Source organism: Balearica regulorum, chromosome 20 (genome assembly GCF_011004875.1).
Source record: "Balearica regulorum gibbericeps isolate bBalReg1 chromosome 20, bBalReg1.pri, whole genome shotgun sequence".
NCBI lineage: Eukaryota > Metazoa > Chordata > Aves > Gruiformes > Gruidae > Balearica > Balearica regulorum.
Genome location: NC_046203.1, coordinates 6,760,637 through 6,782,664, shown reverse-complemented (window position 1 = coordinate 6,782,664; position 22,028 = coordinate 6,760,637). Strand labels below are relative to the sequence as shown.

General features: G+C 41.8%; 1 protein-coding gene across 3 annotated transcripts; it reads left to right on the top strand.

The window, feature by feature from the left end:
• The first annotated feature begins 1,672 nt into the window (after positions 1 to 1,672).
• Positions 1,673 to 21,667, top strand: PKN3 (protein kinase N3). Of its 3 annotated transcripts, none has more exons than XM_075772616.1 (22): positions 1,673 to 1,831; positions 5,318 to 5,600; positions 6,154 to 6,302; positions 7,825 to 7,954; positions 8,068 to 8,219; positions 8,583 to 8,778; positions 9,097 to 9,288; positions 9,538 to 9,647; positions 10,123 to 10,266; positions 11,233 to 11,308; positions 12,290 to 12,476; positions 13,498 to 13,609; positions 14,509 to 14,585; positions 16,091 to 16,157; positions 16,758 to 16,849; positions 17,215 to 17,391; positions 17,479 to 17,541; positions 18,104 to 18,180; positions 18,775 to 18,917; positions 19,156 to 19,263; positions 19,836 to 19,916; positions 20,771 to 21,667. In XM_075772616.1, exons 1-22 carry the CDS (start codon positions 1,811 to 1,813, stop codon positions 20,981 to 20,983), a joined length of 2,850 nt encoding a protein of 949 aa, XP_075628731.1. In that variant the 5' UTR covers positions 1,673 to 1,810; the 3' UTR covers positions 20,984 to 21,667. The 3 variants fall into 3 exon arrangements, with proteins under 3 accessions (XP_075628731.1, XP_075628732.1, XP_075628733.1); XM_075772617.1 differs by having other exon boundaries at positions 5,336 to 5,600; positions 20,771 to 21,126; XM_075772618.1 differs by lacking the exon at positions 5,318 to 5,600 and having other exon boundaries at positions 1,689 to 1,831; positions 20,771 to 21,126.
• The last annotated feature ends 361 nt before the right edge of the window (positions 21,668 to 22,028 follow it).

Sequence of the window (22,028 nt, the reverse complement as noted above, 5' to 3'; positions counted from 1 at the left end):
CATCTCTGACCAGCGGGGAAGCAGAGGGCTGCAAAGCCAGGGCACGCATCCTCCTCACACCCGGGAGCATCCATGCTCTGAGGGCCAGACACGACCAGCCCCATCCCTCCAACCTGGAGAGCTAGAGCAGTTGGCTGAGGACCATGTGGCTGAACAAGCTCCCCAGGCTCCCTGAACCGTTCCCCCCAGCCTCACCTGGAAGGTACGAGACCTGAAGAAAAGAGGGGGAAGCCCCCATGTGAGCCCCAAGTGCAGTGGTGGGTAAACTGACCTCTGCAGCCACTGTCCCGCTGAGAGCTCCCACCAAACCTCTGTGTGACCAAGCCAAACATAGCCCTGATCCTGGTCTGCTGGGACAGGCTTTGTGCCATGACGGTATGGTGGTCCCTGCTCCTCTGAAACTCAATCCACACCTACTAGTTTGACTTTCGCTTTTCCAGTATTTCCACTGAACAAACAGTCTAATTAAAATCATTCATTGAGCCTGGACCATATAACAAATAGCAACAGGTTCCAAAAGGATTTATATTAATCTAATGCACTTTATTAACAGCAGGAGTATGTTCAAAGATTTTATAGAAGTTTAAGGCTTTATTAATTCAACTCAGTTAAGCTAGATTTAAATTTTACAATTTCTGGTGATTTCCTTTTACTAATTATTCAGTTGCAGATCATTTACAAAATGCTTACACTAGAAAAAACTCCTAATTAAATAAAAGGAAAACATTTCTGTTTATTAGTATATTTCTAAATTTATATGTGGGAATACTATAACCTCTGGATGCCTTCTGACTCAAAGATGTGTATTGCTCCAGGACTGAAAAAAGCATATTAGTGTACTAATAATATTATGCAACACTGCTGAGGAGGGATCTTACAAGTGGTGTTCTTTACCACCTGAAAGCAATCAGTATCTTTTTCACTTGTTTTTTTTAACACTGGGCCTATGACAGTGCATATTGGTTCTGCCAGTGCACTTGGATTATTTTTTCACTCAAATATTTAGCTGAGACCCCAGATCCTACATGCAGAGGGGCAGTTCTGCAAAGAAATAGTCAAAAAACAGCACTGGAGACAAGCATCGCCCCCTTTCCAAGGCAACATCCCATCTAGAACTGCAGTTTGCTCCTTCCCCTACAAACAAACGCCAGTTACAAGTCAATCTGGAGAACTAAAACTGGAAACCACCTGATGGACTCAGCACAGCACACTGGGCCCAGGCTGGGGCCAGCCGCAGGGATTTTTCCTCACAGCACCCAGCTCCCAGAGGAGGTGTCAGGAACCCAGTGGGGCTGAGCTAAGGAGATCTGTCACTGCGTATGTCCCTGTACCGTCCCTTTGGCACGAACCCACAATTTTTTTGCCTACAAAGGACACTGACCCCCCTCAAGCTTCTCCTTCCCCAGCAGCCCGACGCGGAGGGCGATGTCCACGCTGGGAAGCGGGAGGTACCTCAAGTCTCCTCAGCGTCCGGCCTGTCGCGCCTCTCTCCTTCCCGCCGCCATCCCGGGCGCGCTGCGGGACCTCGCCGCCAGGTCTCAGCTGCGCATTTCCCCTCAGGGCGGGCGAAGGCAGCAGGACAACCGCCTGACAGGGGCGGGAGCCGCGGCTGGCTGAAGACCCCGCGGGGCAGGGCAGGGCAGGGCCGGGCGGCGTGTGGGGAAGGGGAGGCTCCCCTCTCCCTGAGGGCCGCCCGCCGGCAGCTCTCCCGGGCCCGCACCCCGCGAGAGGGCGCTGGCGGCGGCACGCCGCTTCCCGGGAAGGCTGAAGTTTGAAAAAGTGCCGGTTGCTGGTGGTGCCGTACGGAGCAATGGCGGCGGGGACCCCGCAGGTGAGCGCCGCGCCGAGGGCTCGGAGGGGCCCCAGCATGGCGGGCGGGGCGAGCCTCGCCTGAGGCGAGGGGGCCCCCTCCGCCCTCCTGGGGGGCTTCCTCCACTCTTGGGAGCCCCTCCCCCCCCCATCGTCTCTCCGGGAAAACAGCTCCATGCTCCGCCGGAAGCCTCCGACCCCGGGGAAGGGGCGGCGGTGGGAAGAGCGGGGCTTCCCGCTGCCTCTTCTGCTTCCCGCGGTGGCTGGTCCCCGGGGAGGTGGAAGAAGGTCTGCGAAGCAGGTGGGATCCCCTAAAAAGTCCCTCCTCGCCTCAGGAAAATGGGGTTTGGGCTAAGTTGATGCCCGCTGAGGAAATCCCCTCTCGGCATCGAGGAGATGTGGGAGGCGAGGCGGCTGCTGGGGCTGGCACACGGGAGTCGGGGGAGGGCAGCCAGATTCCGAGCTGGGAAAAACATTCATTTCTGGAATTAGCTCCCCGGAGTGGGTGAGGTGCCATTGCCCTCTTTCCTTCAGGCGTTTCGAGCCTAATCTGGGAAAGAAGGGATGGAGAGACCGGCACAAAGAGCGCTCGCTGCCAGCACTGCAGCCTGCCTGGGTTCTCCCCATCTCCTGGCCTCGCTGCTTTCCACACTTACCAGCCCTTGCAAAACTCGGAACTGGAAAGTGGACTGGCTCCAGACAGGGTTGCAATTGCCTTTTTCCAAACCTTGCAGTGGCTTTTTTCTTGTGAAGAATGAATGTGGTTAGCATGAGGCTGTCCGATGCAGGCCTCATCCCTACAGCACAAAGTTGCCATGAAAGATGTGATTTAAAATGTCCTGGTGAACACGTGTGGTCTGCAAGGGGATGGCTCCCTCATCGCTAGCTCGTTACATTGAATTGCAAATCAATTTGTGCATCAGCAGTGAAATTCTAAGGGCCAGGTCTGCTCTGGGCTTTGTGCAGGTGAAGCTCATTGCCTGGCTGGGCATAACAACCTAGAGGATGGTATCTCCCTGGGCTGCAATCCAAAAGACTAAGTGCAACTTTGATACTGCTGAAATTTTTGCTAGCTAGGAAGCAGTCTAGACACTTTGGTAAGACATGAGTCTAGCGGAAACCCTGGGTGAGTTCTGGCAGCCCAAAAACCAAAGCTAATTTAGGCTAGTGCAGGTATTTCTCTGCAAGCTGTAGGTGTGTTTTCAGATTGTGTTGGAGATGTACCCTGAAGGACTGACCTTCCCTGGGAACTAAAGGACAGCTGCAGCACAGGCTGTGGCAGTATCCCAACACCCCATTGAAATTCCTGCGTCAGAATGCAAAATGGATCAACCCAAATGCAAATTCAGCTTTCCCATCCTCTTCAGTAATAGAATATTTTACTTTCCTGATGCAAACAATGTCAATGTTATGGCACGTTCTGATCCATAGAGGGGAAGAAGGACCCAGTAAAACATACCATGCTTACATTCTCAGTATATATAGAAGATTAGCATGGTGCATTAATTGGTATTCAGACTAGCTTTTGGCAGAGTGATGTGGAAGAAAATTGACCTCAGAACTGCCCAGGCTGTACCTGTTCTCTGAATCAATAGTGGGTCCCTGTATTTAATACCCTTTATCAGCATTACTCTTTCCATTCCGTTTCCACTCATTCCATTGCTCTGGGCAGATCAAGGGGGTGGATTGGTTACAGTCACTTGCATAGTTTGGATAGAAAATAAATCTGTATGCTTTTTCTGATTATTTAAATGAGAATTGCAACCAACAAACTCCTTTTAATCACTTGCTACAGAGTGGATAAAAAGCTTTCTGATTTTCCAACTTACATCTGGTAAAGGTTGCCTGTGACTCAGGAACTCCATGATTCAAGTTCTTCCTCACAAAATTTTGGATGTTTTTCAAAGCTCTGGCTTAGTTCCTGGCTTTACTAATTGGGCGAGAACTTCCTGGAATCAGAATGTTAATCTGAACCTTTTTGTTTTGTTACCAATCTGAACAACTCCTATTTTGGCTATTGTGCATCTGTTGCAGACCCAACTTGGTTTTAGGCCAACTTTAAAATAGATTTTTTTTTCCTCCTCCTTTAGTTATTTTGCTATTAGACTCAAATAGTAGCAAAAATTGATCGAGGATGTTTGGTGCACCTCTTTGAGGTGCATAACAAAATATACTAATATGATTAAATAATTGTTTCTGTGTGAGCGTCATAAGGTTTTGATGGACAGCATGCTCTTAAAACACAGTAAGGTACATGAGTAACATAAACACAGTGTGGTTTATTGTTGGAAATGTGGTCAATCAATTAAAGAATGTGAAAGCAAGTTGGGATTTCTGAGTTCTGTCTTTAGTCACTGATGTGCTGTGTGACACTTAAGTTGGTTAGTGTAGTGGAGCTTGACTGTGTAACTATTTCTTTTGCATTTAAGCAGGGAGTATGATGAGTTGTTAATGTTTGGTTATTAATATATTAATTGTTATATTGTAATATATTAATTAACTCTGAATGCCTTAAAGCCACTTTTCCTGTTGAAGAGAAAAGCTTAACCTCTTGCTTGGATCTAGGTTAACTGTGCCAGGTTAATGGGTGGACTTGATGATCTTGAAGGTCTTTTCCATCCTAAACGATTCTGTGATTCTATGATCTGTTTTTTATGGTATCCTCATGGATAAAGCTCCTGTCTGACTTCAGTCCTTCTTTGGTCCGTGAGATACACCTCTCCTGCTACTGCCTATGCTCTGTATGTCCAGTCTGTAAACAGAGCATCTCTGTCCAGAGCTGTTGATGAGGCATATATCACTAGAACAAGTAGTATTGAAAATTATTTAAAACAAAGCCCAGAACAAGCTTGAATGCTACTAATGCAAATTAAAATAGTCAATGTTTTAAAGTGGCCTTACCACATGTTAATCATGAGCAGAATAGAGATTGAGACAACAGTCTGGTTCTCTTGTCAGATACAGCACAAAGTTAAGCTTGCTCATTTGTAGAAACAGCTGTAGGTTTTACATTTTTTTTCTTCGGGGAAATAGCTGAGAGTTAATGCATGCTTGTGACTTTCCTAAAAAGCTCTAACAGGTTGGTTAAGATGTGTCTTTGAACAGTCGGCACCAAGGCATATTCCGATAAAAAAATCTGTATCGACTACATCATACTAGTAAAAGTTAATCAGAACAAGGGCAAATATTGGCTGGGCTTTGATAACTTGGAGAACAAAGGTGTGTGTAGACATTAAATAACAAGGAGACAAGTAAGATGAAGGTTTTTCTCAATTATGGTTTTAAAACCAAATTAGGCATGTTAAGATCAAATTTGTGTTTTGTCCTCTGCAATTTAAATGTAGGTCTCCTCTTCTTGAAAATTTAGTGAAAAGGTTGGCTTCAGAATTTGTGTGAACCAGTTTCTAAATGGAATGAAGGAGTGGAATCTTATAAGGGTATTGCTCTGTCATAAAAATGGTTGAACTGTGTTATCTCTGAAATCCTCTTGCCCAATGCTGCATTGCAGGGCAGCTGTCTCTTGCAGCTGGGCAATGGTGTGAACCTTATGGATCCAAGTTTCCAGCAAAAACTGGAGGGTGAGAAGGAACTACTTCGCCGTGCTATACAGAAAGAACTGAAGATTAAAGAGGGAGCAGAAAACCTGCGCAAAGCGACAACAGACAGAAAGAATCTTGTTCATATAGAGCATGTGCTGAAGTCTTCCAACCGAAAACTGGAGCAACTGCATTGGGAACTTCAGGAGCTAAATGCAAGGATTGTAATAACAGATAAAGAGGAGAGTAATACAGGTAGCTCTTGGGTCATGATTGACGGGAAAATTCTGTTATAGTGTCATCATATATTGAATTGATAGATTTTTCTGTTGAAGGCTCACAAGTAGTGAGAGTTTCTTCTGTGGGTATTTAGCTGATGAAATGATCTGTGCAGTAAAAATTTGAGAATGGGGCAATAAAGGTAAAAGGAGGCAACACAAGAGGTCAGTGTAGGGAGAAGCCCAGCTGAGAGTGCTGGGCATGGGCAATATGTAGGAGCAGGCTGTAGGTGGAATTGAAGAGATTTGAATAGAGTGTTTTGGCAGTTGAGCATCCAAGTATTTTGCAGGATGAATGAGTATAAAATTGGCAGAGTGCTTGTTAGGACGGGTTCACTGATAAACTAAGAAATATTTACAGATATGAACCTGAGCTTCATTTGAAAGTGTTTTGCAGTCAATTTTGTAGAGAAGACCTTTTTGTACCTTATTTTATAGCCTAACCCTCTTTTATAGAGCCACCCATCCATAACCCAGTGAAATGACACAAGAAAAGCTGACTAAAGGTATTAATTGTATTGTTTGTGCAGATGGATCTGTATCTCCAGATCCTTGTCTCTGGGAAAGAAACCCAGACCCAATGGCAAGGAAGGTTGAAGCTCTGAAAAAGCAGCTGCATGTTGAAATGAAAGTGAAGCAAGGAGCTGAGAACATGATCCAAATGTATTCAACATCCAAGGTAAGCAGGAATAAGCAACCATTTGGGAATGTGGATTCCTGGATCAAAGTTTGTATTTAAAGTCCGTACACAAAAGCGGTCTCTGGTAATTGGTGTGTGAAAGAAATTCATTTGCGAAGCTTGCTTGACAGAAGCCTAGCTCTGCGTTTTGGTGCTCCGCTTAGTGACAGCATGTCCAGTTACTGCCCAGGACAACCAATACTGCAATCGTGTAACATTCTTACTACAACATGTTACAGACTTCAGGAATTTAGCAGGAATCAAAAAGGAATTTGATGGCGCATGTTTCATTTGGCAAGAGCTTAAGCCAATCTGTAATTACTGGATGTTAGGAAAAGGCTTTTCTGAAAGTGTAGTTTGTTCCACTTTGGCCTGTGATCTGGTTGCCTATGCCTTTTTTTCTGAAGCATCTGGTGGTGATCACTGTTAGAGGGGAGTTATTAGACTGGACAGATGGGCATAGTCTTGCAGTTTTGATGCTTTTGGCTGTTCTTACGTGGCAGATGCTGATTCTGCTTCTGCTCTTAAATGTTGCTTAGTGGTATTAACGATAGAGTTGGGAATCTCTACTGTGGTTTTAACTTAGCCACGTAAATGGTTCAGTAGTCTCAGTAGAAAATGCTAGGTATCTACAGAATAGCTTGTATTATCATTCTCAAACAGGTGAACGGCCCTTTGGAAAAACCTACCTCTCCCTACCAGCTACAGACTCTACGTTACTTCTTTGGTCTAGATGCTGAACTTAGCTGGCTGAATGGCAACATAGAGATTAATGGATCTAACCTCAGTGCTCATAGTGACTCTAGATTAGAGGCAGATTTGAACCAGAGAAAAGTATCTCATAAGAAGTGGTGTGATAGAAGTGCTATATCTAGAAAAACTTTCAAGCCTGGGAAGATAGCAAGGGCAGTATAAGAGTACATTCAGTCACTGACTTGAGGAAAGAAATTTAAAAAACCATCGGTATTGTACACTGAGTTGGAGTGATGTTTGCTATCACTAGGTGATTTAGCATAGAGCACAGCATGTGGTATCTTTTTATGTGAGAAAAAATTTAGAAGTTTACTGATTTCATATTAATCCTACTTTTTGAGTTTGGAATAATCATATTTAAAAGTCAAAGGTTAATTTAGAAAAAAAAAATATCCAAGCTTATTATGAAGCCTAATTCAGTAAGACCAGTAGTGTAAAGGGTTATGATATTTTAATTTGTTAAAAACTTCTTCTCACAAAAAAACTGTAAGCACAGTTAACCAGTGAACCACAAGTCTCAGTGACCGCAAAGTTTGGTATTAACTGGATATGCCCTTGACCTGTCCTTTCCTTCTACAAATGGACATAGTGACCTCAAAGTCGTTGATCCTCAGCGGTGTCTCCTTTACATAAGTGCTTATTTATGCCATTTCAGGATCATTTATGATCCTTCTTGCAGGTACCACCTCATCCTCGTATGTGAACGTATCATCGTAATACGGTTTTAAGGAGCATGGTTCTCTCTCTGCATATGCTTTCTTTTTGGCAGGAGCGAAAGCTGCTGGCTACAGCTCAGCAGATGCTTCAGGACAGCAAGACAAAGATTGAAATAATCCGCATGCACATTGTGAAAGTATCTCAGTCAGCAGGAGGGATGGAAGATACAGTGGATTCAGCAGGTAAGGTTTTTTAAGTAACCAATACAGCTCGGAACAGATGCAGCCAAAGCCCCAAGATCCAGAATACTCAGTCAATTTTCATCCTCACCATATTTTATCTCCAAAATGACCAGTGAGGATGGGGACCACCATCAGTGCTTTGGAGCTGCGTATTGAGGAGCTGAGACATCACCTGCGCATTGAAGCTGCTGTAGCTGAGGGGGCAAAAAATGTGCTGAAGATCCTAGGAGGGAGCCGGGTACAGGATCGCAAGTTTTTGGCTGAGGTAAGCACTTATTCAGGCCTTTTTGAGAGGGTGGTTTCATGCTCAACATTAGTGATTTAGCATGAATGAGTAGAGTTAACCAAGAGTTATTAATTTGGAAAGTTCTTGTCTCTCTGAGGACAGACTGATTGGGATCACTTTCCCTTATAAGGAGAACGTTCCTTGCTTTGGTGAAATTTCTCAGGAACATCAGAAGTGACACTGATGGAGTGGTTAGGATCTATGGGAAAATATTTTGTCTTTTTCCTTTGTTAGTAAGATGTTTTCTGGTCTTTTTTTGAAGCTTAAAGGATTACTAGTACCTGGACTGGAGCTGTACATTGAAAATTACTGCCTGCTTTCTGTTCTACTTCATATTGCTAGGCTCAGGGTCGTTTGCAAGAGTCCTCCCAGAAGATTGACCTGCTGCGCTTGTCCTTGGAACGTCAGCTTAGTGAGCTTTCTCCTGATCACCCAAAAAGAGCACTCATCAAGCAGGAACTAGTAAATACTTCCTCCCTGGGAGCTCAGCATGGCAGCATCCAACCCACTTCTGTCATCAAACCTACAGCCCTTACAGGTACATACATCCTGCATGGCATGTTGTTTTGAGGAGGTCAGAGGGAAAAATGAATTGCATTTCTTCTCATTGTTGTAATGCCTCTTGTTATATGGACATTTGATTTTCTGGGAGCTGGACTTGTTTCTTCTAAGCCAGTAGGCTTAGAAGCTTCCTGATCATACAGGTTTGCAGTCTATTAATTTGGGCTAGATTTGAACTGTTAACCAAGAAATTATGAATCTGAGAAATTATTAATATAAATTAATGTGAGGACAGGTTGACTGGAATCACTTTATCTTTTACATAATAATACTCTACTCTCCTAAAATTCCTCAGGAACATTGGAAGTGAGACTGATGGGGTGTCAGGATCTATTGGAAAATGTTCCAGGACGTTCCCGAATGACTAGTTCTTCTCCCATCTGTGGCAGCCCAAGTGATTTGAGGTCCCTTTCCCGTGCACGAGTTGGCCTGGGTATCCATGGCCGCAGTGTTGCAGGAAAGTACCTGCGGAATGAAGAGCCTTGTAGTGAGTATGGGGTTGCCTGTTGAATTGTGAGTGGTGTATGGGCGCTTCTAATCTGGGTGCTACGTTAGCCTGGTACGAGTGTAATTATAAGAAACCTGGTTTCTGCAAAACTAAGAGAGAGAATTAATCGTGTTATACCTGATCCTCCTGCTTCTCACCTAGGAATTAAATTTGATTGGGATATTCACCTTCAGTATGAGAGATTTGCTTTGGTAAAAGGTTATAATCCATGTTTTCTCCTTTGTCCAGATGAGGCCCTTGCTGTGCTCAAAGTGGACAATAAAGTGGTTGGCCAAACAAACTGGGGACCAGTTAATAACCAGGCATGGGACCAGAGCTTTGTCATTGAGCTGGACCGGGTAAGTCTGCCCCAGATTCCCTATGTTGTATTTGTTTTTCTCTTTCACCTTACCCGATTTGCTCGTTTAGCTGCCATTCCACTTGATTCAACTCTGTATTGCTGCTGTCCCCATGTCCTTTTATGTGCCAGTTATCTTAGTCTTCCCCTGAAGGCAGTGCATCTCTGGCAGAGATTCAGCCTGAACAGCGTCTGTTGTCCTTCTCTCCTTATCTGAGCAGTTTTATATCATCTTACCAGCAAAGTGGCTCTCGCAGGGATTTCTGAAATGAGGAGCCAAGACAGCCATCTCCACAAGGGTCTTGTAGCTAAGAAGATCTGAAAACATCACAGAAAGCAAGGAACAGAAGGATTAAAGAAGTTTATGCGTACTGTTTACTGATTTTTACAATTGTGTGTGTGTGTGCCATTTCCAAATCACAGGGCCATATGTAACTCTTCTGCTTTTTTTTTCTCCCCCACCACTCACCCACCAGTCTCGTGAGCTAGAAATTGCAATTTATTGGAGGGACTGGAGAGAACTATGTGCAGTGAAGTTTTTACGTTTGGATGATTTCCTTGATAACAAACGTCATGGGATGTGCCTCTCACTTGAACCCCAAGGAATGCTTTTTGCGGAGGTATAAATGCCAGCTTTGTTTCTTTTTCAGAGAACTCTGTCTCTTTAGGGTGCCTGCCCTGAAAGCGGTTGTTCAACCCAGGATACAAGGAATGGAAGGAGCAATAATCTAGAAGGGTAGAATGACACCTGAAATCCTTTTACATCAATATCACATACAACAATAAGGAACAACATGATATAATAGATGTACATGTGCCATAGCCCTAAGTGACTCTTCAGCTGCTCCACTGTAATTATATGTGTGTGTGCTGTGAAATCCGTTGTTTTTTATTTGCTTTCATTATGAGTCATTGGTGACACTTTAATTAAACGTTTGGCTTAATGGTCAGAATTGAGTCACAGAGACTATAGAATCAGAGATCCAAATTCCCTCTGGGTATGCTTATTTTATCATCTTTCTGAGGCTAATAACTGTTTGAAGTACCATCAATGAAGAGATCATCCAGATAATCCCTTAAAAGCTGCAGTACTTTCTCCTTTGTGTTGTGATGAGAGTTCCTGTGGTTATCTTTCCAAAAGTAAGATCTTGACCTCGTGTACCAAAATTTACCTCCTCTCCCCTCTTTCTTGTTTTTTGTGGTTTTGTTTTGTGGGGGTTGGTTTTTTGGTTTTTGCTTCTGTGCCATGGACTACTACTTTTTTTTACCCTACAAATGGCTGTGTTCTTTATGCATGGCTTTACAAATTACATTAATTTTGTTTGGGATATGAACTGGCCTTAATTATGGGGGTTTTGTGCATTTCAGGTAGCAGAAAATTCCAACATCTAAAACCACAGTTGATGAAACAGATGTTTAGAGGGTGAACCTAGAATAACACAGTCTGGAGTCTGTCTGTGGGAGTGACTCCTAACTTACCAAACAGATATGAATGGAGAATTTGACGAGAGAGCAGGCATGTGTGGAAGTTTGTGTTCACAGTGTAAATGAACAATCCTGACAAGTCCCTTGTGCTTCTCTGGCAGGTGATGTTCTGTAATCCTGTCATTGAGAGAAAGCCAAAACTTCAGCGACAGAAACGCATTTTCCCCAAACAGAAAGGTAAGCTGCTAGAGAACTGACTGCTTACTATCTAGGATGTGTAGATGAGAGCATGGACTCCTATCCAATTAAATTTGTGAGACATTAAAATGATTGCTCATTACTGTTTGTAGGCAGGTGGGCTTTATTAGAATGTGAAAGTTTCTTCAGTCACAAAAAGTGCAGGCAGCCTGGCTGCAGCATGGTGTGTGATGTGATATTGTTGTGGTGTTTCTATTCACAATTAACATTGCTAGTAAGATATAATTACTAGTTACTTAACAGATTTCTTAGCAAGATCTAGGACTCAAGCTGTACTAATTTAACCAGCAATTCTGTTACTGATGAACAGATATTGGAAGGTTTTCTAGAAAACTCTGAATCATAGAAGACTGTAGCATGAACAGGCTACTGATTGTCTGTCAAGTTTTTAGAGCTGGCATCTCAGATTAATAGTTTAGGGACTGGAATAACTTGCATACTTTCTTCTTTGTCTGCAAATTCTTTCTTGGGAAGCTGAATAAGGTAAGACTTTACATACTGAGGACTCCTGGCAGCGAAGATAAATGAGATTTTTTTTTTATATATATATATGTGTGTGTGTGTGTGTATATATGCTTCAGGAAGTAGTTAAAATAATGAAAACATCCCAAATGTTTTACTCTCTTTAAGATGTTTTCAGAAACTTTCTGTTAACAGGCTGCATGATTAAAATACAGTGTTGAAATAGAAGAAAATCTGACAGAATAAAATATTTTTTTTATGTTTTATGCAATTTCTACTTGAGGATTGTTATGATATTATATAGAACTAAACATAGGAGAAATAGTAGATCTGTTTCATCATTATTAATCTTTCATCCCTGGGAAAAAAGCTTATTCTCCCTATGGTGTGCCACCTTTTTGAGTAACCCATGGGTGTTTGGGTGAAAATGGTAATGGTACCTGAGATTGTAATTTGTGCATTGTAATCTCACTGGTGTTTTGACTTTGACTCCTCCAGGGAAGGAATTTCTCCGAGCTCCTCAAATGAACATAAATGTTGCTGCTTGGGGTCGTCTGATGATGAGTTTCCTCCCCCCATGTAGTTCCTTGAGCACCCTGAGTCCCCCGCTTCATGATCCCATTCACACAGACTTCTCTCCAGTTTCCCCGCAAAGTCATGTTGATTCAATGTCCAAACTGAGCAGGTAAGTCACGTTCTGAGTGTTGCTGGATGACGCTCTGGAATGGGTGTAGGATAGATCTTAAAATTCTGTTGCACCTTGCTAAGGTGAAGGAAGATACTGATGTGAAAACTGTATCAGTGGAACTTAATTCAGGATTTTATGAAAAGCCAGTGCTGCTTGAGACAATGTGGCTTTAGTGGGATGTTCAATGCACTGTGGCCAGCTCTGATTTATTGTGAGCAGTTGGACTGATTTTCAGAATGCTGTCCTAACAAGCAGTGTGTTCCAGAGCCAGGGGAACTTCAGCAGCTTTCTTTTCCTCTGCAGTAAGAATTGTGGGCATAAAAGTGGTAATAAGTAAACACTGTGATACAGAAAAAAACAAAAGCAGATTTTCAAAAGTTGTTTTATATACACAAAAAGATGTACTGGTTCTGCACTGCAAAGGAAAGAAAATTCTACTTGTTAAACGTCTTCCAGTATAGTAACTGAACTCTATGCAAAGTCACAATGTGATTGTTGAAGTAAAAATGCACTCTTTCATGAGGTTACCTGTACCCCAACCACTAGCATAACGTAGCACTCGGTACATAACTAAGCTTTTAAATATTCTGTAGAAGAAAATTTTCTAAATAATAATTTTTTAAAATTGAATTATTTTTTAGATAATTAATCATTCACTGAGACTATTCCCACTGATTCACAAGACCTAGAAAATTAAAAAAAATTAGTCAACTACTGTGTTGCTATTAAAATCAAGACTTCCTTTAAATTCTTGATCATAGTGACTTATTTCTACACACCTATGTTTCATTTTATAGCATCAAAGAGCTAGTGTTGGAATGTGAGTCTAACCATCACCAACTTAATAGCTCATTTTCTTTTCATTCATTTAGGTGAGCATATGTCTTGTTATACTTCACAGCCTTGTGGTGTGAATCAAGGAGTTCTCTTTGCTTATATAGCAAAGGTGATACAAAGGTGTCTGTGTACAATGTGCTGCCCTAAGGCAATCTCCTTCAATTTTGTCTCACAAATGCAGTGACTTTCCTGTGGCTAAGCTTACGTTTGCTGATGAAGCACCACCCAAGCCTCCACGCCTTTTACTGATGGCCAACTCCAAAGAATCAACACCATCTCCTGCAGATTCTCCGGTAATGATCTGGGCTAATAGGGAGACTTTTCTTTCAAGGCCTGGTTTTTCTTAATTGTTTATTACTGGAGAAATTAATTCTACTTTAGGCAGGTGCCACCTCATTAGCTGGCTGATCTCCAGGGACTCAGAATCCAGGGAGCTATTTTGGCATGGTGTCTTGCCCAAACTGTTGCACCCCTTCTTTTTTTTTTCCCCCCTTCTTTTTTTTCCCCCCCCTTCTTTTTTCCCCCCCCCTTCTTTTCCCCCCCCCCTTCTTCCCCCCCCCCCCCTTCTTTTTTTTTTCTTTTTTTTAAGTTTCTTTTCTTGGAGAAGCAAAATGGGAGGTAGGTTAGCATTGGGAGTTCAGGGCAAGAGTACAGAACAGATGACTGAACAGAGAAAGCAGGAAGGAGGCTTGAGAGGCTTTTAGGACCAGACGAAGTTCTTTGTCATTAAAGAAACTGGGCAAAACAAAGAAGAGCTATACTTTTCTGACAGGAAGGAGCAGGAAAATTGTTTTGAGTAGTATAATAGTTAATGACCTGTGTTCTGTCACGTCTTACCCTGTCTCATTTGGCTTTGGCGATAGAGGAAACTGCATTCTCTGGTCATTGTGAATCTTTTGAGGACATGAGATACCTTTTTTCTAGAAAGGAAATGTTTTATCCTAGACTTTTAAAAGTGTTTATTTTAAAGGGTTTAACCCTATCAAAAATTTTTTACATGGGAATAGTTTTGTGTGGCTGTAGACAATCTATTTTCATGCTGCTTCCCTCCAAGCAGAGGTGAGGACCAGCTGCAAGAACTTGTCTGCAGTTATGCTGGTTCATAACAGAGGAGAAAATTTGGATGTGGGTGTTCAGGTCTGACTTGGTGATTCCAGAGGATGACACACTCTAATTTTCTTTCTGTTCCTAGTGTCTGAAGAGGCTGCATATTGAGGAGAAGTCTTGCAGCTCTGCTCTAACAGAATTTCCAAGCCAGGCATCTCCAAGGTAACTGGGGACAGCATGGGCTGTCTTGGGTCACAGATTCAAGAGACACTGGGCTGAAATTTTTGAGCATGCAGTCTAAAATTCTGCTCAAGATACACTTTGGTTTCTCAGCAGCAGACTCTTAGTGCTGAGTGTAGTCCATGAAATGTCTGCTCTGAATTTTACTTGTCCAAAAGTCTGCTGCACCATATCTGCTTATTAACCGCAATACGTAGCCTATTGATAGACTGTACGCTACAACGTAATAGATGACTATAGTAGAAGGTAAAGTCACTTAACTGTCTTCAAGTGCTTCCTTGTGCTTGAAGTTTTATGGTCTAGCATATTTAGATCTATCTGCGTTCTAAGTAATACATTTCAGAAACACTTTTGGCATCCCTCACACTCTTCTGTTTCTATTGATGCACAAGATACACTGTCTTTCATTACATAGGGAGGCATAAAACAGTAAGCTCTTTATAGCCTGTGGCAGTTATATATACACAATTTGTATGTAACAAGGATACACAGCAGTAAATATATCAAAACCAGGACAAGTAAAAAAAACCAACCTATTGTTAAACAAATACTGACTGAAAAAGCACAAATAACAAAATCTATCTAAGCTGATCCTGCATTTCACATCATAGAATTATGTTCATAATTTCATCATCACTTTTGAGGGGTCCCATCTTCAAAACCATGTAGTCAGGATACAGTCAAGCACCTCCCTACCTTCTCTCTGAGAAGGCTGAGGAGGCAGTTGAGTCCTTCATTGGTAGATACTTAGCCCTTCATTTCACTTACTGGAGGAGTATGGAGTGTCCACTGCCTTTTAAAGATGATACTGGACTAAAGCATTTAGGGTGTGCATGGTTTTGTTTTGTATTGTTTGTTTGGGTTTTTTAAAAATTCTTTCCAAGCAATTCTGCAGCCTGAGTTTCCTTGGTAACACCTTGTGGCTGGCATAATGTTCTATAGCATCTCTTTATTCAACTACTTTTTTTCCAGCAATGTCTGTTGTCTCACTGTGTTTCATTTCCAGTTCCTGTTTGAGAACTTCTCCTTATGCCCTTGTCCTGCTAGCATTTGATGTACATGTTCATGTCTGATTAACACAATTGCTGTTGAGCCTGCTGGAAGGAGCATAGGCAAGATTGAATTTTACTACCCCAAGGATGGAGGTGGAGGGGAACTAATCCTGTTATGGGAAGTAACAGAGAGCGCAATCCTTGGAGAGTCAGAGTTGTTGCTCCTGTTGCCAGTACAGATGGAAGTCAGACTGCTGCCACTGGGAGCAGTTTCCTCGCCTTACAGTTAACTGCTCCTTTCTTCAAGTGGCAGAACAGCAGCAGCAAGGCTAAGTTTTCAGGACTTCAGTTTCAGGGAGGAATGGTTGACACAGCTGGTTTTTTTCCCTTTTGCTATACAGAGCTTCTTCCCCTAACACAAATATGCATTCCTTTGTTACCTGTTTATGCATCTTTTGGGTATTGTCTCAGCAATTCTTCTTTGTTTGTCTGCAGGAAAAGGACAGTTCAGCTTCAGGATTTTCACTGCATTGCTATGTTGGGACGTGGCCACTTTGGGAAGGTAGTGTAGAAATATACTCTTTGTGGAGGAGGCAGTAGGACTGTAGTTGTGAAGGTGGGCCTCTGCCTCAGAGTCTGAATAGAAATGTTGCCGTGCAGAAGAGATTTGTTGCAGTGCAGATATACAAAACAAACTTAGCCCAACCACACAAGCAGCTGATAACTGTTGTTAACAGTAAAAACTCGTGAAGATTTGTGGCTTCAAAACCTGGAAAAAACTGTCCTAGGAATGCTAAGTCATTTCATAAAGCACACCATTACCATTCCTTTCATTATCGTGGTGATTGCTACTGGAATAGCTCCATTCCCAAAAACTGTATGCATAGTTGCTTGCTGTGAGAGCTCTGAGGTGCTCATAAAGCACTAGGCCTGCTGTGATACTACTGTTTGTGAAAAAGAATATGACTTACAGTGACATCCTTCTGGACTGCTGCAGCAGAAGGAGCAGAAAAAAAGTGCTCCATTTTTGGAGTTAGTTGAGCTTGGTTTTGAGAATGACTCTCTGGAGCGGATGGAAATAATTTGTGTCAATGGGAGTCAAAGCAATCCAATAAAGAAATAACAGATTTGTTTGAAGTGCTGCTTTTCTGTTGTCTTTTAGGTACTGCTGGCCCAATACAAGGCAACTGGGAAGCTGTATGCTATCAAAGCCTTGAAGAAAAAAGATATTATTAGGAGAGATGAAATTGATAGGTGAGCTTTATATAGAGATGGTACTATTGCCAGAGGCTACTTTGACACACCTTGTAATCAAATGTTAGTAGGTATGATGCATACTGGTCATGGTACTATTAATGTGACCTTAAGGCTTTTAGGTAACTAAAATCAGGAATAAGGAAACTTATAACACCGCTGCTTTCTAGCTGCTGGTGGAATAACACCTGAAGAACACTCTAAAACTCAGGGTTTGGAAGTATGTAAGATAAATATTGTATTAACCTTCACTTTTTATTTCTTAACTTAAGATGTAAAGATTTTCTTCTTCATCCTGTCTTTCTCAAAACAGGCTTTTCTGCCAGGTTTTAACATTGACGTTTTTGTTCTTTGAATCCTGGCAGCTTGAACTGTGAGAAGCGAATATTTGAAGTGGTCAATTCTTCTGATCATCCATTCCTTGTCAACATGTTTGCATGTTTCCAGACACCTCATCATGCTTGTTTTGTAATGGAATATGCTCCGGGTGGTGATCTTATGATGCGCATACACGAAGATGTCTTTCCAGAGCATATGGCACAGTGAGTTAGAATTAGTCTGGTTTCCAGGCACTATATTTTTTTAGTTTGATTCTCATATATTTCCTGATAACTATTTCTCTCTTTTAGGTTTTATACAGCCTGTGTAGTCTTGGGGCTCCAGTTCTTGCATGAGAAGAAAATAGTTTATAGGTAATGCAACAAAGAATCAAGTATAAGACAGTTCATCAACTTGAAAGTTTGTTTTTCCTGTAGCTATGTGTCTGGAGCTCACTATCTTGCTGGGCTTTCTAATCTTTTTGTCTGTCTTTATTTTCCCCATCGCCTGTTGCTATCAGCATGTTCATCGTGCTTACAGTAAAGAAAGTCATCTAGAAACTATTCATCTGACATGTTGCAGGGGATTAATCTTCCGTGACATGTCAATACATTCTGGGGTGCACCTGTAAGTCACTGCTTTCTTTTTTACTGTGATAGTCGAGTAATTTGTCATGCTGTTGTGGGATGCTCTTTTCCAGATGAATAAGCCCCACCCAGCTCTAAGTTGCTTTGTGAGCCTTTCATTAAGAGGAAAATACCGATAAATTAAGGGGAATCTTCCAAATAATACATTATTTAAACCAAATGTAGACTTCACTCAAGTTAGATTTTATTCTCTTTAGTAACATCTAGCTTCTGCCTCTTGCAAAAAAAGATGTTGGATGGCAATCCTTAGACTTCATCCACCATTTTGTTTCCCCTCCTTTACCTGCAGGGACCTGAAATTGGATAATCTCCTTTTAGATGCTGAAGGATTTGTGAAGATCGCAGATTTTGGATTGTGTAAGGAAGGTGAGTGACCTTGGTGAAGCTGAAATGGAACCATCAAAGCTAGTTTAGGATCTGGGCTTTAGTAATGTGTTCACAAATACTGGTACTGAGGTACTTGTTGTAACTTGTATTCATCCACAACTTAAAAATAAAACAAAACCCACCAAAACAACAAAAAAAAGCCCCAACAAACTAAACAACAAAAAACCCCCTTACCTGTCTGGTCACGATGAACTTGGGAAGAGTACTTTGTCCTTTAATCTTCAGGAAACTTCCAAAGGAGTTTACAATGTGGTGGTTTGTTCAAAGGAGCCAGGATACAGGATACTACAAAATGCATGCTTGAGTAAATGAGCAATGGAATCTGCAGGAAGTTTCTCTGGGTTTGCTGTTTGTTTCTTGTTGTATATTTGTCTGTATATTTCTTATTTGGAGTTGTTAGGGGCCTCAGGTTTCATATTTCCTTATTGGCATTTACAAGCATTGACAAGAACCTTTGCTCAGTTAACAACGTTAGATTATCAAGTGATAAACTATGGCTTTCAGAAGGTGAGGCTGCATGCGATCCATTCAGTAATGTGTGCTGGATTTTACAGAAGTGTTCTTTTCCTACAGGAATAGGTTTTGGAGACCGCACAAACACCTTCTGCGGCACCCCTGAATTTCTGGCTCCAGAAGTCCTGACAGACATCTCGTACACTCGGGCAGTAGACTGGTGGGGATTGGGTGTACTCATTTATGAGATGCTGGTTGGTGAGGTAAGGCCACCTTTCTCTAAGAAGATCTCACTAAACAGTCTCGGGGAGAGTAGTACTTGAACACCTGAGATAAAATTTTCCTCAATGCAGCCAACTATTTATTAGTACTTAAATTTTTCTCATTCATGATGCTTGCCAAACACTAATTAATCCATACAACTCCCTGCTATTCTCATCCCTATTTAATAGTGAGGAATGAGTGCTATGTTGTTTAAATAATAAAATGTCACAATTGCAGTCACCATTCCCTGGAGATGATGAGGAAGAAGTCTTTGACAGTATTGTCAATGATGAAGTCCGGTATCCACGATTCCTTTCATCTGAGGCACTCTCTATAATCCGTAAGGTAATGGGCTTGATGGGTCTCTGGGAACCTGAAGAATTTGCATTTACTGTGTAAGTGGATCCAGAGAGACTCTATTAGGACCAGATTGCTTTTGTGTGTGTAATCTGGAGCTGCCTACACAGACTAAGGAAACATTTAAAATTTACACATATTTTTTCCTTTCCTTCTCTTTATATAAATGCTATTCTTCTGTCTAAGGATGACTAAGCAGGCTTCTAACTGAGGGCTGTTGCTGCTAATTCTGAAATGGAGCAGTGTTGATTCACGGGCAGGAATGTCATTCAGTGGAGATGGCTTGATTCAGATTTTGAATGTGACCCAGTAGTCACAGGTGCACAATTAAGATGAGATGCTTCATGCGGTTTATAGCAGGTATCTTATTGATGTTGGCAAGTTGTTTACAATGAACCAGGTCTAAGCTATTACTAGCAGATTATGACTTTGCTGGAAAGTGAGAATGAGAAGATACTGAGGGGTCAGTCCATTTTCTTTCTTTTGTTTTTCTCTTTGGAACGTTATTCCTGTCCATCCTTGTTCCCAGTGTTTAATTTTGAGCTGACACTTTCCTGCAGCTTCTTCGGAAATGTCCAGAGCGTAGACTGGGAGCAGGGGAAAAAGATGCAGAAGAGATTAAAATGCAGGCCTTTTTTAAGGTAGGAACTCACATTATCCCTCCCCCTCATCCCTTGTGTTCGGGCTGAGGGTGATTTGCTTTCTGTTGGTATTGAGGCATATTTCCATTAGTTATCAGTGCGATCTTAGAGGTAGCTTCTGTTGCACCTCATTGCTCTATTCAGGAATATGTGTTTCAAGTTATGTTTGAAGTGACATCCCCCAAGTGTGTTTTCTGGGATCTGTAAGCTTCCAGAGCCAGTTTGTTACTTCAGATTATGCTGCTTCGATGTACCCACCTTTTGAGCTGTCAACAAATACCCTTTTTTAAATCAAACTACAGCAGCCAAAGATGCTGTCAAGTGATGACAGTGATTGCCAGTCAGTCAATTTGATGGCACCTGCATTTGCAGGGTATACATGAACACTAAGAGAAATTGAGGTTAAAGACACATTTGCTTTGGGTCAAGGGTATACATCTGTTGCAGGCAAAGGTGTTACCGTTCCTCCTTGTCATTACCCATCTGCCAGAAGTTATTAGCCTTATAGACCCTGGCTGGCTTTGCACTGGAGTAAGAAAAGAACTTGAATGTCGGCAGAACTTGCTGGGAAGTCCACAGACCCACCCAGCCACAACTGTGCGTTAGTTTTGCCCTTCCTAAATATAGTTTGAGCTGTAACTTTGTTTCTTGGAGTTCTGAAGAACAGCCTTAGACTGTATGAAATCTCTGCTGTTTGTTTTGGGGCTTTTTTCTTTTTTTTTTTTTTTTTTAATTAGAAGAAATAGGACATGTTGCAAATGATCTGGACGGGAGGCTGCAATCCTCCCTTTTACTTTCACATTTCATAAATAATGTTAATGTCAACCTGGCCTGTTCACTTCCTTCCCTTACAGGAAATTGATTGGGACGCCTTGTTTGCCAGGACACTGAAGCCCCCTTTTGTGCCCACTTTAAGAGATCCAACTGACATTAGCAACTTTGATGAAGAGTTTACATCACAAAAGCCAATCCTTACTCCTCCAGAGGAGGTTGCTCTCCTAACCCGTAAGGAGCAGACTGTCTTCAAGGACTTTGACTTTGTCTCCAGACATCTTTTAGATGTTTAATTCCTGTGCTGTAAGAAACATGAACAGATTGTTACCACCTTGAGAGAGTGTAGAGAGGACTTGGCATGGGCAGTGGAAAAGTCAACAGAATTTGTAGAACTGGTAGTGCTGATGACCCCAGGAAGAGAGTGCCCTGCAAGCTGAGTTAATCTACTGTGGTTTTTTTCAGCCTCAATTGTTGGAGGGATACTGGATGTCAATTATCTTTTAAGGAGTAATTAATGTTTGACTGGATGTATCTTCTTCTGCCATTGAATATAGATGCGAATTAGGAATTTAAGCTGGACTTAATTTAATGAAATCAAATAATCTCTGCAACCCAGGTTACTCTTTGCAAAAAGCCTAAGTAAATAGCATGGCTCTTTTAAGTTGCATAGTAGCAGGAGGAATGTCCGCTTCTCACCTGTTTTCTAGAAAAGATATGCAGCATTCCCTCTTTGTAATGATTTTATGCCCATTCCCACTCATAATTATGTATGCCAGAGAAGGAATGGATTTTAACACAACCAAGATAATGATGTTTGGGTTTGGTAACAATCCAAGTGATCTATCTTAAGGAAAAGTAGTCTCTTTCTACTTCGAGGATGCTAAATCTTAGCTATTATTTTAATGATGTTAAAAAGCCACAGCTTTGCACATGCTAATTTTTTTTTGAAAATAAAGATACCTTTTCTTATAAAGAAATTTCAGCTTTTCATCTCCTTGGTGTTAGCTGAATGTTTCAGATCAGGGCTACCCATATTCTGCTCAACAGGCAGGATTTTATCTTTCTCTGTAAATGTCAATAGTAATGTTTTCTTCTTTCCTTCTCACTCAAGTTGTCTGTGTACACATTGCACGGTGTCATCAGCTGTCACATACAAATGGCTGCAGTCAAGTTGTCTCTCCACAGATTTTATCAATGTGTATAACCTGTATCTTATTTAGCTATCCCAAAAAAGGAGAGTGTTAATATTGGAAAATTAGTAAGTTAAAGGTGATTTAATTTGCCTGGTAACATGTCTTGTAATTATACTTCATAAGATAAATTTTCTTCTGTTAAATT